The sequence below is a fragment of the Cervus canadensis genome, chromosome 4, assembly GCF_019320065.1.
Source record: "Cervus canadensis isolate Bull #8, Minnesota chromosome 4, ASM1932006v1, whole genome shotgun sequence".
NCBI lineage: Eukaryota > Metazoa > Chordata > Mammalia > Artiodactyla > Cervidae > Cervus > Cervus canadensis.
Window position 1 is genome coordinate 97031203 of NC_057389.1, and position 18990 is coordinate 97050192.

The 18990-nt window shown below is 56.0% G+C and overlaps 1 protein-coding gene across 7 annotated transcripts in view; it reads left to right on the forward strand.

Annotated features, from left to right (window-relative positions):
• Positions 1–18990, forward strand: part of TBC1D9B (TBC1 domain family member 9B) — a 41138-nt gene that overhangs the window by 16546 nt on the left and 5602 nt on the right. For all 7 annotated transcript variants that reach the window (XM_043466996.1, XM_043466998.1, XM_043466992.1 and 4 more), the window contains 13 exons: positions 302–509; positions 2446–2658; positions 8731–8892; positions 9138–9288; positions 9730–9944; positions 11690–11807; positions 12619–12904; positions 14566–14695; positions 14823–14921; positions 15552–15620; positions 16592–16832; positions 17221–17286; positions 18834–18905. In XM_043466996.1, the coding sequence (XP_043322931.1) occupies positions 302–509; positions 2446–2658; positions 8731–8892; positions 9138–9288; positions 9730–9944; positions 11690–11807; positions 12619–12904; positions 14566–14695; positions 14823–14921; positions 15552–15620; positions 16592–16832; positions 17221–17286; positions 18834–18905 (2030 nt within the window). The remainder of the gene's footprint in view (positions 1–301; positions 510–2445; positions 2659–8730; positions 8893–9137; positions 9289–9729; positions 9945–11689; positions 11808–12618; positions 12905–14565; positions 14696–14822; positions 14922–15551; positions 15621–16591; positions 16833–17220; positions 17287–18833; positions 18906–18990) is intronic.

An 18990-nucleotide genomic window follows, 5' to 3' on the forward strand; every position in this document is an offset into this window, starting at 1 on the left:
GCCCTGTCTGGGTTCCCCGGTGGGGCCTGGTCTTCCCAGGAAGAAGCAGCAGGGTGGGCACAGGCATCTTCTGGGCACACGAGGCATGCTGTTTGTTCACCGCTCCTCTGCTGACCTGATGGATGTCCACATTTCCCTGCTGGATCGTTCAGTATGCATGTGTTATTGAACTCTGAGATCCCTGGGCACCACTTGCTCACAGGAGGACCCCCACGAGCCTGAGTCCAGTGAGGAGGCCGAGGACATGAGGCCCCCTCGGGAGTGTATCAGCCCTAACGCTTATCCCCTTTCCCACCACCAGAGACCTGGATGCTCGAGCCAAGAACGAGTGCTACCGTGCCACGTTTCGGCTGCCCCGGGACGAGCGCCTGGACGGCCACACGAGCTGTACGCTGTGGACCCCATTCAACAAGCTGCACATCCCTGGCCAGATGTTTATCTCCAGCAACTACATCTGCTTCGCCAGCAAGGAGGAGGATGCTTGCCACCTTATCATACCCCTGCGGGAGGTGAGCCCGACACCCTCGCCAGCTCTCCCCTCGCCCGCCAGGGCCCCCGGCCAGGTCCCCGGCCTGGGAAGCCCCTCAGGGTTTGGAGACCTGAGCGCCGAGGAGACCTCAGCCCCTCCCTGAGCACCTGTCCTCCGCCAGGCCCCGTGGGGTGTGGGGTGCCCTGGGTACCCGCTCACGGGTCAGCCTCACCTGGTGGGAAGAAGGGGCAGGCTTTGGCCTGCCAGCTGCGCTCACACTGGTACTGGGTCAGAGCCCAGGGGCCTTCTGCAGGTGCGTGTCCCTTAGGCCTGCCTTCTTGGGTCTTCCAGTTGGACTTTGGCATATCCCTGCTTTGGCTGGGCCTGGAGGACACTGACCGTGCCTACCTCCATCATGTCACTCAGAGGCCCCCTCACTGACCCCTCCTGATACCTGCCTTGGCAGGAGGAGGGTCAACTCTCACCTGTAAGCTAGCTCTTATCTGTCACAGGGATTTTTTTCTCTAGTTTCTTGGGCTTCCACAGTGACTCTCGTGGAAACAAAGCCATTTGTCCTGTGCTGCAGTGAAGGGTGTGGATAGTGAGGGGGAGCAGCCGCCCCACCACCACCCAGACAGAAGGCCCAGACCCTGAGGTCAAGGATAGATCCCAGCAAGGCATACTGGCTGTTTAATTACTGAAGCACAGTGAGGTTCTTAAGTTAGAACCTAAATCACGGTAGTCTGATTCTGTGTAAAACAGAACAATGGGACCTCCCTGACCTTTGTACAAGGCCCTGAAGTTGTGGGTATAGTCATGAATAGGTGTGAGAGACTGTGCTGCCTCAGTTTCCCCACGGGAAGTCAGAGCAAAGACTTAAAGGAGCCACAGCTTCAGGCCGAGGGGCCCCACACTCCGTTTGGCACTAGCCCTGTGGGTTTGTCCTGGCTGCTGTCCCAACCTGACCCTCAGGTCTGGGGGTTGGCTACAGACTCATCTTAAGCCCAGCTCCGCTTCTCCTGAGGGGTCCTGACATCCTGACATCGGAGAGCTCTGGCTAACCCAGGAAGCTCTTGGAATATGGCCACAGCTGGTCAGGATGGAGGCCCCTACCTAGCCCTGACCTCAGCATCCCATCCAGGGGGCTTCCCAGGGGCTCCTCACTCAGAGCCAGCCACACTCATGTGTCCACTGTGCTAAGTCACTTCAGTCGTGTCCGACTCTGTGGGACCCCATGGACTGTAGCCTCCCAGGCTCCTCTGTCCATGGCATTCTCCAGGCAAGAATTCTGGAGTGGGTTGCCATGCCCTCCTCCAGGGGATCTTCCCGACCCAGGAATCAAACCCGAATCTCCTAGTCTCCTGCAGTGGCAGGTGGAGTCTTTACCACTAGCGCCACCTAGGGCCGGTGATCCAAAACTACTGAGCCTGCGCGTGAAAGAAGCGACCACAGTGAAAAGCCCCCACTCTGCAGCGAGTAGCCTCTGCTCGCCATAGCTAGAGGAAGTCTGGGCAGCAGCAAAGACCCAGCACAGCCAAAGCTTAGCTAATTTTTAAGAAAAGTACTGGGCCTGTGACATGCATCAGGAGGTGTTGAGGGAGTGAGTGCTGAGGAGGGGAATGACTGCTTGTTTGGCTTTAGGACGGGGGCAGGACCGTCAGCCTTGAGGGAGCTGATCAGGGAGCAGCTGGGCTCAGGCTCTGCATTCCGCCTCATCCCCCTCAGGACGGTTTTCCAAGGCTGGCAGCCTCACACGCAGCAGCAGTGGCGGAAACAGGGCTCAGACGTGCACAGGACCCATGCAGCAGCGAGAGGCAGGGTCAGGATATGAAGCACCCAGGCCTGAAGAGCCCTGCCTCCCCTCCCCGCCCCGAGCCCAGAAGGCAGCCTGAGCCCACTGCGCTCTCGCCTTCACAAAACCACGTGGCTCTGTGTCCCAAGATAAAGACCCCCAGATGCTGTTTCTGGCTTCTCAGGTGACCATTGTGGAAAAAGCTGACTGCTCCAGCGTCCTGCCCAGCCCTCTGTCTATTAGCACTAAGAGCAAAATGACCTTTCTGTTCGCCAACCTGAAAGACCGTGAGTTCTTGGTTGAGAGGATCTCTGACTTCCTCCAGAAGATGCCATCCAAGCCGTCAGGAAGCAGCCGAGCAGAGAGGAAAGCCAGCATCGTGGACGCAGCCCCAGAGGTGAGCAGGCCCCCCAGAGCAGCGGGGTGGGGGTCAGGGGCAGAAGGAGAGCCCAGGTAGCTCTGCGGTGCCTGCCTGGGGCTTGGGTGGACAGGGCCCCTGCTTGGCGCTGCTGGAAAACCTCACCCAACCCCAGTCTCGGGTCCTGGCCACGCACACGGGGCTCGGGGTGTCAGACCTCTCTGTACCCCAAGACTCCCTCAAGTCGGCCTGCCTGCCTCTTACTCCACGTGAGAAGCCGTCTCTGCCTGGACCAGCCCCCTTCATCGCTGTCCCTCACGCGCGTCTCTGGCACTGGGAGCCACGCTGCTGAGGCCTGCCAGTTTGGGTTTTTTACCTGGCGTCTCTCCCTTCAGCCTCTGTTGCAGGGTCACCTGTCACTGCAGTCTCCTTACAGTACCAACAGCATTAATAATTCTTTAACATCAAATACTTGTGTTTACGGGCTTCCCTGGTGGCTCGCCTGCAATATGGGAGACGTGGGTTCGAATCCTGGGTTGGGAAGATCCCCTGGAGAAGGGAAAGGCTGCCCACTCCAGTATTCTGGCCTCGAGAATTCCATGGACTGTATGGTCCACGGGGTCACAGAGTCGGACACGACTGAGTGACTTTCACACTCATGTTACATTTCCCCAGATGCACGTGTACTTTCTGCAATTTGATCAGACTTGAACTGAGGTGCACATAGATCATTTATTTGTTGCAGTTGATTGCTGTAATCTCTTTACAGGTTTCTGCTCCTGTCTCTTTCTCCCTCTCCCTCTCTCTCTTTTCTCACAGTATTTTATTGAAGGAGTTGGTCGTTTGTGCTGTAGAGTATCTCACAGCCTGGTGTTTGCCGATTGCTTCCCCTGCAAGCATTTAACAGGTTCTTTAGTGCCCTGTTTCGTGTAAGTTGGTGGTTGGGTGGTAAGATCCAGCTCAACTTTTGATTTAATTGTTTATGTTGGTGTGAGGTGGGGAGCAGGCACTTGTAGGCAGGATTGAGGCGCTGTGTGCTTCCACCAAGAGGTGTACAATACCTGGTTATGTGCTGTTACCTGGTTATGTGCTGGTCATTGACAAGTATTGCCTAAGTAATGCCTTAGGTAACTCATTAGGATTGCAGTGGGAGCACTCTTAATTCTATCATTCCTTCTGATCATTAGCTGGAATACTTTTGTATAGAGAAACTTAGCCTCATCAGCTATTTGGTCACCCTGAGGCACAGTTCATATAGAAAAGGCAGAATAAATCCTTTATTTTTTTTATTCACCAGTTGTTAAAATAACAAGTTGGTTTTCTAGTATCCTCCAAATGTGACCAATTCAGTTTTTGTGTTTACTTTTTAGTATAATTATGAACTTACATATTTAAGCAACTTGATTCGTTTCAGCTCAGGACAGTTTTCATCCTCATTCTGTCTATGGCCAGGGGACGATTATTCAGGTGGCATAAGTCCTTTTGACATTACTGTAGCCTTGTTTGATCACTTCCTTCCTTCTTGGTGTAACAAGATGCCACAATGCTATTAGCAATCTAGATTTGTGAAAACACTAGAAGAGTCCATATAAAAACCCACCTGTCTGGCTGCTCCAGGAAAATCAGGAGCTCTGGCATTGCAGGGCCTACATTCCCACTAGGTAGCATTGGAGCCATAAATGTCCCACCCATTAATCAATGCTCAGTAAACTATTAAGTAGATAAAGAATGGATGGGGAGGGAACAGGCAGAATCAGTGCCTGTTGGAGAATTTAAGAAAGTTTCTTAGAGGAGGTTGGGCTTGATCTGTGACTTCAAAAAAATAGTGAGGTTGGTCTGGTGAAAAGGGATGTGAGCAGGAATGTTGAACTGCCTTTTCAAGACCCAGTGTGGAAGATGACAGGACCTGACCAGCCAGACCACGCTTGGCCCCAGGGCCCCTTCTGAGCACCTGCCCTTCTTCATCCAGTATATTTTACTGCATTCTTGATAGGCATCAGACACTCCTCTAGGCACTAGAAATAGAGCTGATTAGACAAAATTCATGCCCTTTTAGAGCTTATATTCCAGTGAAAAAGACAAGTCAATAGGGAAATAAACATTAAATACGTTAGGTGGCAGTAAGGGCCATGGAAAAAATAAAACAGGATAAAAGGATGAGGATTGCCAGGGGGCAGGAGGACTCTGATCAAGTGGTACTCGGAAGAAGTAAGGGACCAGCCCGGAAGTATCTGGGGAAAGGGCCGCTGAGAGGAGTGCAGACAGGGCTCAGGTAGTGAGATGGGAGAGGGAGTGGGAAGCCAGAGCATATAGAGCCTGTAGGCCTTTGTAAGCACTCAGCCGTGACTCTGAGCCAGTGGAGAGTCTGGTCTGGAGAAGGGTCGTGGTCTGTTTGTGTTGTAGCAGAGCTGCTCTGGCTGCATGTTGAGAATGGAATCCAGGTGCAGCCGTCAGTATGGTAGCCCCAGATGGCTGTTGAGCACTTGAACGGCAACCAGCCCATACTGGAATGTGCTCCAAGCATAAACTGCCCACCAGAGGTAGGAGATTCAGGAAAAAAAGAGGAGAGTGCAATAGAGAGAGAGAAAACGGTCAACAGACGTGAGAAACAACTGAAGCAAAGAAGATCCAATGTCTGTGTGACACAGCTCCCTAAAAAAGGAAAAGAAAGCCACGGAATGACAGCTGAGAGAAACCGCGATTCACGACAAGCTTTCTGAATATAAAAGAAAACTTAAACCTGCCTGGTAGAAAGGCGTCTTGTACATCTGGAAAATCAATATGAAATAGTATGTAATATGTACACACTGAGATAAAATCTAGTAAAACTATGGAACTCTAAAGATTAAAAAATTCTTCTGGACAACCAGTCAAGAAACACCAAGTCACTTATGAAGGAATGAAAATCAGAGAGACATCAGACATTTTCATAGCAACATTTTGTACAAATAGAGCAACATTTTAAAAATATACAGTAAAAAATGCTGTGGTCCCAGGATTTTCTATCTGGGAAGCTGACACTCAGGTATCAAGACCACAAGCCATCAGGAACATGCAGGAAGTCAGGGAAGCCATCATGTTTTGATGAGTCTACTAGTGAACAACCTCAGACAACCGAGAAGCAACCAGAGAGGCTTTGGCAGGCGGCCTGGTGGGAGCATTGAGTGTATATATGAGGCGTAGATACAAAACGAGGAACCGGTAACAAACGTGTGTGATTTTATATGCTCTGACAGCACAGAGCATGAGGAAAATGCAACATCAGGAAGTGTGGAAAGCAGAATAAGCTCACTGACTGCCTTTTTAAGAACAGAAGTCTGTCACTCTAAATTATGTGTCAGCAGGGAAAAGGATGGGGCGGGCAGAAACGGAGCTACTGGCCAATTTCATATTGTCCCTAGGAGGCAGCCCAGTGTCTAAAAAGAGGGGACCCAGGGTATTAGATAAAGACATCATTAAGATGAAGGTAATTGTTAGAAGATAAACGTACACTTTCTGACACTTTAAGTTGATGAAGAGGGAAAGGTACAGTGAATTCAGTCAACTCTTTCCAGAAACTTTGTAGAAAGGCCAGCTGAGACTCACATGGGTGCCTTCAGGGACTGACTTTGCAATCAGAGTATGATGTATATGCTCTAAAGTACATGGATCCTAAGGGCACAGCTTGGTACACATTCACAGAGTGGACACAACATGTGAGCACCATCCGGATGAAGAATGAGGAGGGCTTGCAGGGACACCAGCATGATTTCTGTACTGATGGTAATGAATCCAGTGGAGAGGGGTTATCTTTTACACATGCTGGAAGACGCTCTTAGAGGCAAGAGCGCTGGGATCTTGGGCTCAAGTGGAGGGAGAGTTGGGCGTGGCATGCACAGCCTCCGGTGTGGGAGGGTGGGCCAGCGGGAGTGACTGTGGATGGCTGACAAATTGCTCATGCTTCTGCGTGCTCAGATAAATAGTTGGCTGTAGAAGCGAGGAAGGCAGGTGGTTTGCAAGGTTGGCGCTGGAAGAACGGGTAAGACAGTTACTGAGGGGAAGGAGAGAGAGACTGGATTAGGAAAACCCAGGATTCCCAGGCGTGGGCCTGGGCTCACCATCACCCCGGGAACCTGTCTGTCATGAGGGATGGTTATCGCTGAGCTCACATCCTTGAGTCAGTCTCCTTTCCAGCACTGAGGTTTCTGATTCTCTGCAGCGTTCTGTGGCCTGAAAGTTCGTCTGTGTCCTTGTCTCTGCTGAGATCCTCGGGCCAGAAGCAGAAATCTCTGCATCAGGATGCTTTCAGTCTAGGGTCTTGCCCCTGGATTCAGACAGTTTGTCTTGAAAATGTCTTTGTAGTTGATCTAAAATCCACTTTGAAAATACCAGCCATGGGCAGAAGGACAGACCATGGATGTGAAAGAAAGAAGAAAGTGAAAGCCGCTCAGTCGCGTCCGACTCCTTGGGACCCCATGGGCACAGTCCGTGGGATTCTCTAGACCAGAATACTGGAGTGGGCAGCCTTTCCCTTCCCCGGGGGATCTTCCCATGGATGTGAACCTAGCAGAATTTTCTCTCCTTTCTTCCTTTCTGTTAAAAACAATTCTACTGAGGTAAGCTTGACGTGCGTATTGAAAGAGTACAATTTAATGAGTTTAGAATATGTTCCCTGCGAAGCAGTCACTGCTGTGGTTCTTGTGTAGGGAGCATCCCGTACCCCTGCTGCATGCCAGATGGACCACGGCCGGGGGGTCAGAGCCGATGAGCACAAGGGCAGAAACCCAGCTCCGACCAAAGCATGCGGAGCTCCCTGGCCGCACGCTCAGCGGCCTGTCAGCAGAGCTGGACTGTCTCTACTAGACGCAGCTTTCAGCCAGGAGGTTGTTATCCCCAGTTATGTGTGACCCCAGGATGGCGGCCCCGCCCTCTGCATCCTCCTTGGCTTGTCCTGACTTTCCCCGCAAAGTGACTGACATAGTACCCCCGAGCCCAGGGGGCGGGAAACACTAATTAGCTTGTGGCCATCACCCCAGGCTTCAGTGGATTCCACAAAGTGTGGGGCCAAGAGTAGAGAGAGATGTGCTGTATCCCCCCAACAGTGGGGAGCCTCTGCGGCAGCAGAAGTGGATTCAGGGGAGCCAGTGACTGGTGTCCATCCAAGAGTGGTGTTCCTGCTGGTGGGCACCCGGGGAGGGGGCTGAGGGGAGCAGAAAGTGCAGGCTCTGGCTCTGGCCTACCTGACCCTGGGCCCTGGAGCAAGCTCCCCACACAGACCATCGCCTATGACCATGCGCTCACCTTGCAGTCGGGGGCCTGTGGGTGGAACCCAGGCCACAAGCAGGGGACAGAAGTCTGTTGTCATCTACGCTGTACTTGAAGGGTCCTAAGAACTTACTCTCTAGTCCTGCTGGGTGGGGCCTGGGGGCCGCAATTCCAGAAAGCCAGGGAAGAACCCTGAATATCGGGGCTTCCTTCTGGACCATTGTCCCTGGTGCCCCTCTTTTTTTCTCCCAGCCCCAAATGCTCCCCAGGATATTCCCAGAACTCCCCAGGATCCGTTTCTCTTGCTGTTGGCTGGATTCCCCCTGGGGAAGGGCCTATGGCCCTACCAGGGACCTGTTGCCCGTTAGAGATGGCCCATGGGCAGGGACTCCCCACACACACCTGGTTCTAGGTCTGTGTCTTTCATCTCCACCTCCCGGAGCCCCAGCAGCCTCGTCAGAAACGTGGCAGACTGCTAAGGAGAGCCCGGTGTCCCAGAGGGGGCCCTGGGGCTCTCTCCTGACACCTCCCCCCCGAGCCGGTCACTGTGGCCAGGGGCCTCATGGGGCTTGAGGCCCAAGGACAGCCTCTCTCCAGGGGTCGGCAGGGTCTGCACCCCGAGGCTGGAGCAGGAGCAGGTGTTGCGCATCAAGCCCTTGTCGGGGACACAGTTCAGCAGAACTCTCCTGGGGTCGTCTTCTCTCCTGGCCCTGAGCTCACGGAGAGAGAGTCTGACGGCCAGGCCCCAGAGCCTGGCCCTGGTGCCGGAGGGCAGTGAGGGGGCAGGGCTGGGCGGCCTTGTGACCTCCTGCTCTTCTGAGCATGCCTCCCCACTCAGTGCCTGCCCTCCTGTGTTCTGTTTCCCAGCCTTCCCCAGCGCCCCAGGAGCTGTCAGAACAGCCTGCCAGCCCGACCTCACCCCTCGGTGGCCTCCAAGGGGGCCGTGCACAGGAGGCGCCAACCGCCTCCCAGGGGCTGCTCAAACTCTTCCAGAGAAATACGCCCATGGAGGACCTGGGCGCCAAGGGGGTAAGCCCAGGCGGGGAGCCCCACCGCTGTGCAGGCCCGGGCGTTGTGGGGGGGGGGGGTTGTCTGCAGCCCTCAGGTGGCCCTGCGCAGTACCCGGGAACATCCTGCCTGACCTGTCAGCGTGGGCTTCCATCCGCCCACGGGGTCCCAGGGACGCCGAGGGCAGTGCCGTGCGTAGCACCACCCCAGCCCTCGGAGGAGGGGCGGAGGTGGCACTGCAGACCCCCTGTTTGCTGCTCCCCCAGGCCAAGGAGAAGATGAAAGAGGAGTCGTGGAACATCCACTTCTTCGAGTTCGGGCGCGGCATGTGCATGTACCGCACAGCGAGAACGCGGGAGCTGGTGCTGAAGGGCATCCCAGAGCGCCTCCGCGGGGAGCTCTGGCTCCTCTTCTCCGGTGAGCCGCCCTGCCTCGCAGCCCCACACCCCGCCTCCACGCAGGGGCCCCGCCCACCCCAGCCGGTCTTTGAATGGGCAGGCAGGGAATGACTCCTTTAGAGGGCAGGAATGGGGCCCTCGGCCATGATGTGTGCCAGGAAGGGCATGCCTTCCCACCGGCCGTGGGAGGGGATCCGGCCTCCTGACACCTCCTCTCCACGGGCAGGCTCCGACAGCATTCACAGTCTTGGCCGACTGAATGCTTTCAGGAGCACGAGTCAGCCATTTGAAACGTGGTTGGGTGGCTCTTCTCAGAGGCAGTCATGGGGGAAGCTCTGCCTGGCACCCAAGGGCCCCCGCCCTTCTGCAGTACACTGATGTCTCCACCCTGCTCTGTTCCTGCCCTCAAAGTCCCAGGCGGGGAGGAGGCAGCGGCCAGCTGTCGGCTGTGTCTTCACAGGGGCCTGGAATGAGATGGTGACTCACCCCGGCTACTATGCCGAGCTGGTGGAGAAGTCCATGGGCAGGTACAGCCTGGCCACAGAGGAGATCGAGCGAGACCTCCACCGCTCGATGCCCGAGCACCCTGCCTTCCAGAATGAGCTCGGGATCGCGGCCCTCCGCAGGGTGCTGACCGCCTACGCTTTCCGGAACCCCACCATCGGCTACTGCCAGGTACGGGGCTTAGCAGGGGCCAGCTGCATGTGGTCCTGGCCTGAGTGATGGCCTCAGACACTTGCAGCTGTGCCTTAGCCCCCCAGGAAATCCTGATCTCAGAAAAAGATGAAATTAGGAAGAGTGTTTACCTCTCCTGGCATCCTCATGCTGTCTGTTAGGCTGTCTTCTGTGTGCTTCTGGTCTGGGTCCTGAAGGTGTTGGATTGTTTCCTGTGTGTGTGTGTTATACAATAACATAAAGCTTACCATCTTAATCATCTGAAGTGTACAGTTCAGTGGCCCTAGGTATATCATTGTACAACTGTCACCTCTCTCCATCTCCAAAATTCTTTTTCATCTTGCAGACTGGAACTTGTACCCGTTAAATAACTCCCCTGGTTATCCCTGGAAGCCACCATTATCCTTTCTGACTCTTGATTTTAAATGTTTAAGTACCTCATATAAGCATCATACAATATTGTCTTTTTGTGACTGGCTTATGTTCTCGAGTCTCATCTGTGTTCCAGCATGTGTCAAAATCTCCTTCCTTTTTAAGGCTAGAGAATTCCACTGTATGTGCAGGCTGTGCTTCTCCGTTCATCCTGTGAGGCCACTTGGAGTGCTTCCACCTTTTGGCTGTTCAGTGAATAGCACTGCTGTAAGCATAGGTGTGTGAGATCTGTCCCAAACCCTGCTTTCAGGTCTTTGGAGCATATACCCAGAAGTGGAATTGCTAGCTTATGTATTTAATTTTGTGAGGGTTTGTCATAGCATTTTCCATAGGAGCTGCACCGTCTTTCTTACCCACAGTGGACAAGAGTTCTGGTTGTTCCCCACCTTCACCAGCACCGGTTATTTTTTTTTAATAGTAGCCATCCTGATGGCATGAGGTGGCATCTCAGTGCAGTTTTTTTTTTAGTTGAAGGATAATTGCTTTACCATGCTGTGTTGCTTTCTGCCACACTACATAAATCGGTCATAATCACATGTATGTATTCCCTCCCTCTTGAGCCTCCCTGCCCCCTCCCATCCCATCCCCTAGGCCATCACAGAGCACCAAGCTGAGCTCCCTGTGTCCTATAGCAGCTTCTCGCTGGTTATGTTTTACACACATACACACGAAGGAATGTGCACATGTCGATGCTACTTGCTCAATTCTTCCTCCCCGTTCCTCCCCCCACAGTGTCCACAAGTCCATTTTGTATATCTTCATTGCAGTTTTGATTTGGGTTTCCAGGGGGATTTGATTTCAAATCTAGTGGGCATCTTCCTGGCCAGGTCAGATGGCTTTCTGTTTCCCTGAATCAGTGGTTTCAGAGAAACCACCTGCTGTAGGACCAGTGTCCTGCAGGACATACTGCCAGTGCATGGAAACTGAGTGTGGTGGCTCTAAATCATTTTTAAGATAACTGGCCACCACTGAAGCTTCCTCTTACGAGCCTGGCTAGCAGCTCAGGCTGAATGTGGTCACTGCTGCAGTCACGGCCTCCCTGCAGCTGTGTGGCCATGGCACGCAGCTCGTTCACATGTCCTCCCGGCTCTGTACTGACAAGCACCTGTGCAGAGAAGACCCTCACCTTCACAGGGGTCCAGGTGCCTGCTGGCCCAGTGAGGGGCTTGGCTGACCATTTGGTCACACTGACTTCCTGCAAATTGCCTTTTGGCAAGTGGCCTAGAGTTGGGCGGGACAGTTTGTTGCTTTCAGGCTTGCTGGTTGGGAAGGGAGAGCTCTGTAAGCCCCCCTAACTCTCCCTGTGCCCACAGGCCATGAACATCGTCACCTCGGTGCTCCTGCTCTATGGCAGCGAGGAGGAGGCCTTCTGGCTGCTGGTGGCCCTCTGCGAGCGCATGCTACCCGACTACTACAACACCAGGGTGGTGGGTGAGTGCCCACGGCTGGCCGCTCCCTGTGGGGGCGGCACCCCGCCCACAGCTGGGCTCCCGGAGGCCTCGCAGCCTCGCCACCGGCCGTCGTGTCTCCTGCTCCGTAGGTTAGGAAGCTGCAGAATCTTCACACAGCTAGAAGGTGGAAAGCCAAACTCAGGCCCCAGCCGCCCCTCCCAGACTTTGTGCGGATTCCCTAGGAGCTGCTGGAAGTGAGAGAAGTAGTTAGCTCGGGGCCTACATTCACATCCAGCTAACTCTCGTTACATGTTTTTATTGCAGAAAATTTCCAAAATCATAACTAGAGCATACAGTATATACCCCCATGTTGACTGTTATGAAGGGTAGAATCTGTGATCTTGTAAATATATTTAATTACATATGTAATTAAATCTGTTATTCTAAAATGTCCTTCCTGTACTGTTTTAGTGGGTTTCCACTCTTGGGGTCCTTCAGAATTGCCTCTGTTCACCAGCTTCAGGTCAGGACACACATAAGCTACTCAGGTCACTGTTTACTTCTGACATCCTAGAGAGAAATTAGTATTTCCCAAAAAGAAAATCCAAGTAAAGTGGAAGAAATCTTTTCTTTTCACACAATGGTTTGGAAGCAGTAGAAAGGAAACGTACAGGATTTTTTCCCTTCTTCCTTTCTCCACCCCACCTGCCCCCTTCCAGCCCTCAGTTGTGAGCAGAGCTGGCCAGGGACCAGGGGGGCTTCCTGTACCTCAGACCCCAGGGTCCCACATGAGGGCCTGCCTGAGCCAGGAACGTGAGCTCACTATTCAGACTCCTTTGTCCTCTCCCTAGGGGCCCTGGTGGACCAAGGCATCTTCGAAGAGCTCACAAGAGACTTCCTGCCCCAGCTCTCCAAAAAGATGCAGGACCTGGGTGTGATCTCCAGCATCTCTCTCTCCTGGTTCCTGACCCTCTTCCTCAGTGTCATGCCCTTCGAGAGCGCGGTGGTCATCGTGGACTGCTTCTTCTATGAGGGCATCAAGGTGATCCTGCAGGTGGCCTTGGCCATCCTGGATGCCAACATGGAGCAGCTGCTGGGCTGTGGCGACGAAGGCGAGGCCATGACCGTCCTGGGCAGGTGACCGTGCCAGCCTCCCTCCTGTCGGGGAGCCCGCCAGTGCACCCTGGACCGCAGGACCAGCCCCTCTGCAGCCCTGGGGACACTCCAGAGGCCAGAGAGGGGCTCCTTTCTGGAGAAGACAGAACCGCACTGGAGCAGTCATTCCTTGGGAGAAGCAGTAGTTAGAGGGTGAAACAGCGGCGGGCCAGAGCTCACTGCACTGGAGGGCTTGCTGGGCGGGAGGCAGGTGGAACTAGGCCGAGCCTCCCATCTCCAGCAGAGGCTGGGTGTCTGCTATTCCTGCAGAGCAGTCCTGGTGCGCCTTCCCTGGCTCAGGAGCATCAGTCTCTCCAGGTCACCTAGACAGGGAGCCCGTGCCGGGCCTGCTGTAGCTGCTGATGAGCCGATCTCCCGCGAGGCACATCTGGGGCCCAGGTCATCCTGGCTGCAGCCTCCTCCCTCGGTGCCCACGTCCCATCCTCACAGACTCCCTCGGGGATCCCGCCCCTTCCCTCAGTCCCCACAGCCTCAGGGCTGGCCCCTGACAGCCCTGCCCGGGCCCCTGTGCCCACGTCGTAACAGTTGGCTCTGCACCAGTTTCTCTCACCAGCATCCCAACAGGGCTCTTCCTGATCAGAATCTGACTCTGTTCCTCCCCTGGGACGTGCAGATTCCCTGTGCCCCGGGGGATTTCTGGGCAAAGGATGCCCAAGTCCCTGGCCGACCTTCAAGCCCTTCACACTCAGGTGCTCTTCTGGGGCCTCCCTCGGGCCCAGGCCCTGGGCTCCCGTATGCATGTATCTGCTCAGCCTGGAGCGCTCCCAGCCCCCCAGGACTGCTGGGGGCCCCGTCAGCTGCATGCTGAGCCGGCCCAGGTGCGACTGGGAGCCTGCAAGGGTCCCAGGCTGGCAGAGCAGTGGCTGCCCTGATGTGGGCCATGCCGGCTCTCTGTTCTGAGCCCGGAAGACAGGCAGCCCGTGGGCAGAGTCGGCAAGTGGTCTCCATGCCCCTCGCCCACACCAGACAGAGACGGGGCCCTTCCCCCAGGCAGGGCCTGAGCAGGATCAGGGCTGGGGCCAGTGGGTGTGGGGGACCACCACTTTCTCCCAGCTGAGTGTCAGGCCCAGCCAGAGGGTCTGGAAGGGTGTGAGGTCCCAGCCGGGCTGGGACTTCTGGAGTCAGGCCCGGTCCCGAGGCTGTGCTCCTCGACAGGGCTCCTCCCTCACCCTCCTCCTGGAGCACTCCTTTGGTCTCTGATTCTTCCTGGCCAGGGCAGGGAGTCCTCACATCCCCAGGGACCCACCAGATGGAGGGAGGATGTCATCCCTCCAACTGGGACACAGTTTTCTTCTGCTGTAGTAGGGTCTGGAGTCATAAAGGGTCCCCACTCGTGGGACCCTGGTGGCCAGCCTAGCTTTCTCAGAATTAAGTGCTCCAGCCTTTTAGGGGGGAGGCCTTCTCCCATTGCCTCCAGGGGGCACCCCTGATTTGCCAGGGCACCTGCCAGGGCATGCCTGTCTCTGCAGTGACTCATCTTTCGCCCTGCTGGAGGGTGCCCGGCCCTCAGCATGCTCACTCGTTGAGAGTGTAGGCAGATTAAGTCTCCACCTCATTCAGCTATGGGTGAGACATCCTGTCACCTGTGTGGGATCTAGACTTCTGTCCTTCAATCCTTACAGATACCTGGATAATGTGGTCAATAAGCAGAGTGTCTCTCCTCCTATCCCACACCTCCATGCCCTGCTGACCAGTGGAGATGACCCTCCTGAAGAGGTGGACATCTTTGACCTCCTGAAGGTGTCATATGAGGTCAGCACTCACCAGGGCTGTTTGGCCAGACCGCTTCACTGGGCTGTGGGTGCAGGTGGCCATGGAGGGTGGCTCTTTTCTGCTCTGTGCTTCCACCTGATCTCACTGAATCACCTCTGACTGGTAGAAATTCAGCAGCCTGAGGGCGGAGGACATTGAACAGATGCGGTTTAAACAGAGGCTTAAAGTGATCCAGTCCTTGGAGGATACAGCCAAGAGGAGCGTGGTATGGATGGACCTGGGCTCTCGTGGCCCTGGGGTGCGAGCTGGAGCTGGGTTGGGACGGGAACTAAGGGGACTGCATCTGCCGAGCCACCCCAGGCTGCCCTGAGAAGCGGGGTGCAGGGCCCCCCAGCACAGTCATGTGTGGGGCTAGGATGCAGAAGGGAAGGTGAAGATTTAGGGATGTGGGGAGAGGGCTGGTCACTGTTTTCTGTTGCGGATTGGTCACAGGGAAGCCTCTCTGGCCTTGATGCCTGAAGGCCAAGCACAAGCCCATTCTGGACCGAGCCCTCCAGCTTGGCTTTACACCCTGCCCCTGGGTACTGACAGCCCCTCAGCCCCTGTCCACTCAGCCTGCTGACCTTGCTGTCAGATTTTGTCCTCTTGTCCCTGTAGGACGAAATCACTGGGAAGTTCTAAGTTATGTTCCATAGAGCTTTGCCAGGGCCTTTCTAGGAATCCAGAGGCAGTTTCTAGACCAGCACCCCTCGCCCCGCGTCCCTGACTGGGTGTTTGGAACAAAAAGGCCCCCCAGCTGGCAACACCGGAAGGGCAGTTGGTGCCACGTGGGGATTCCCTCAAAGAGCAAGACCTCGAGAATTCATTATTACATCTTGCGTCTCTCTCCTTCCAGGTCCGAGCTATACCTGGGGACATTGGTTTCTCAATTGAAGAACTGGAGGACCTTTACATGGTGTTTAAGGTGACAGCCAAGAGCAAGGGAGGACCAGTACCCCATCCTAGTCCCCTAAATTCATCCTCTGTGCAGCAGCCTCCTGCCAGAAGAGATGTAAAATATTTAAAAACATCCTCAGATGCAGTTATTACCAAGTTCACATGGTAGAATTTAATCCTTTCCAGAGTTTAGGCAAGATACTCTTTTAAGTGACTGAAAATTTGCTGAAGTCAGCTTATACAAGAGGGAATGCGTTGGTTCATGAAACTGAAAAGTCTAGGAATGTGCAGCTTCAGACATGGCCGGATCTAGGTGTTCCAACATCTTGTCAAGCTCCACTCTCTCAGATATCATGTGGACTGCTCTTCCTACAGAGCGTAGGACTGTAGTCCGCAGCCTCCAGGGTCATCCTTGCCGTAACCCCATGAAAAGAGAATTTTTCCTTCCAAGTGGTTTTAACAAAAGCCTAGGGTTGATTGCTGGAGTGGCTCAAGTTAGGTGCTGTGGCTACAGGACACTGCTTGCTGCTGACCCCAGGCTGGGCTGCATGCACACCCCATGGCCTGGGTTGGGACCAGAGGGGCTCTCCAGGAAAAGTTCAGGTGCTGGTAACAGAAGAACAGGAAAGGGTGTGAAGAACAAGCAGAAACAGCCGTGTCTGCACTGCCTGCCTGCTCTCACTGTTGGGTCCCATCTGCCCTTCCAGCTACCCGGGGTTCAGCCCCCTGGGGAACCGCCCTGGGTCGGTCTGGGTCAGAGTGGTCCAGCCAGTGTCCCGCTGTGCCTGGGGGTCCTCGGGCCCTGTCTCGGTGCCCGTGGCCCTAAACAAGGGGGTGGCGGTGCCGGTGCCGGAGGCTCCGTGAGGTGCTGTGTCTAGCCCAGCACTCACTGCGCAGGAGGCTGCAGACTTGGATGGGAGGGTGAACGACCAGTCAGCCTGGTGACCCTAAGCAGGGCCCAGGAGGCCAGGCTGTCTCACCGGGCTCTGCCCCCTGCAGGCCAAACACCTCGCAAGCCAGTACTGGGGGAGCAGCCACCCCTCCGCCGTGCGTCGGGACCCCAGCCTGCCCTACCTGGAGCAGTACCGCATTGACGCCCACCAGTTCCGGGAACTCTTCGCCAGCCTGACGCCCTGGGCCTGTGGCGCCCACACAGCTGTGCTGGCAGGGCGGATGTTTCGGCTCCTGGATGAAAATAAGGACTCGCTGATCAACTTCAAGGAGTTTGTGACGGGGATGAGTGAGTGGCTCTAGGGCCTGCAGGGACTCTTCCCTTCCCTTGCCCTTTCTGAGGAAACCCAGGTCCCAGTCCCAGCCAGCCTCCCCACCATAGCGAGCCTAGGGCAGCCTGGAGCCCTTAACCCTTGATGAAGGAGGGCAGTTTTCCCACGGAGACATGTGATGGGAGCCCCCCCCCACTTCAGTTTGCTGCTGAAGGCTGGGTCTGCAGGCCCCCGAGAAGGAGAAGGCCTGAGGCTGGGTGCTCACCCCTGGGGCCTCTCCAGGGAGAGAGTCGGACGTGAGGAGGGGCCCGCTGGAACCGCCTGGAGGAGGACGCGAATGTGGCCTGGCCGCGGGACTCTTGTGCCCTCCTGCCAGCCTGCCTCCTTGCTGGCCTTTCCCCACAGGTGGGATGTACCACAGGGACCTGACGGAGAAGCTCAAGTTTCTCTACAAGCTGCACTTGCCTCCAGGTGAGCGCCGCCTCTCCCACTCCCCAGCAAGGGCTCTCCAGAGTACAGAGCCGGAGCTGCGGCCTTCCCAGGCACAGGCCTCTGTGGGCAGCTGGGCTCCTCATCCTGGCAGCGCAGAGCAGCCAGCGGATGGGGCTGAGGCCAGGTCAGTCTCCATCTGAGAGCGGGGCCGGGCCCTGTGTGGCCTACAGGGGACGTGTGGGTGTCTCAGGGCTCCACGCGTGGGCAGAGGCCCAGACGCAGCACCAGGCCCCTCCATGGACCCCTGTGAGGGGGTGGCCACAGCAGTGGAGACTCAGGCTTGCGTCTTAGTTCATTGGCTGGTCCTTAAATCTGTCAAGGGCTCCCGTCTGTCACCAGAGGGGCAGCCTGGGGGCGCCACCGAGGCCCAGGGAAGGCTGAGGAGCCTGTGTGGCTCTGCTCTGCCTTCTCTCGCAGTGCGGGGCCCGCTGGGACACGGACAGTGGGTGGTCTGCAGCTGCTGGTCCCAAAGCAGGGGGTCTTGCTGTGTCAGCCTAGCTCACTCTGCTCAGCAGAGATGCCCACTCAGAATGCTCCAAGGGCCGGGGGTGGGCTTCCGTATTTTCACAGAGGGAGCTGACACTGGGGCAGGCGGAAGTTCTGGCCCCAGGGGTCCTGTGCTGGGGTAGAGCTGTCCTGGGCTCCTGCTGTTGCTCATGACCCTGCCCTCCCAGGGAGTCAGTAGCTGCCTCAGAGTTGGCCGGAGTAATTTTTCATCCCACAGACCTGACTGACCGGGGGCAGGGCCCAGACTGTAGTTCTAAAGCTCCCTCCAGGGCTTTCTGCACCCAGAGTTGGCGAGCCCTGCTCCTGACACATAACACAGGGCTTCTTACCTGTGGCTGGTCTTTCCCTGTTGCAACAGGCCACAGTGGTCTTAGGTACACCTCCTTGGGAAGGTTGGCAGGAGCACTTATTCTGCTGAGAGAGGCTTGAGCTGGGCAGACCCCACTGGGCCAAGAGCCTATGGGTGAGGGCGCGTGGGGCCGGCCCTGCCACTCCCAAACCACCTCTGCCCACCTTGCTTCACCTGGGCCCTAGTGACGGCCCATACCTGCCACCTCCCCACGGGCCATGCACCATTAAACCTCCCACTCCCTCCCCTCCACACAGTGGGGAAGAACGAACCAGGAACAGAGACTGTCGCAGAGCGAGACAAGCCAGTATGTAGTGGAGTGGGACAGTGCCCGGGGTCTGACGTGAGAACAGGTTGTCTGTGCCTGCCTGGCCCCTTGCACGTGCCTGCAGGAGCTCGGAGCATCCTGAAAGGATCCTCTGGGCCACAGCATCACGGAGTGGGGACAGGACGGCCGTTCAGCCGACTCCTCTGACGGGATGTATGCTGCATTTTCAAACAGTGTACAAGTTAACCGGAAGCAGTCACCAGCTAATAACCACTGTGACTGCGGGTGGGGACGCTTGGTAGGGGGCGAGGGAGGGACTTTGTCTGGGACTCGGGGAGGTTTCCTCTGGTGAGAGTCAGGTTGTGTCCTCCTGCCCTCACTCTCCTCTCTCTCCAAACACAGCCCTGAGCCCCGAGGAGGCTGAGTCGGCCCTGGAAGCAGCCCATTACTTCACCGAGGACAGCTCCTCAGAAGGTGAGCGCTCCCCACCCATGGCCTCAGGGCCTGTGCCCGGCAGCCTTGCTGGGGGCTGTGCGGGCGGCCTGCAGCCCTCCCCGGG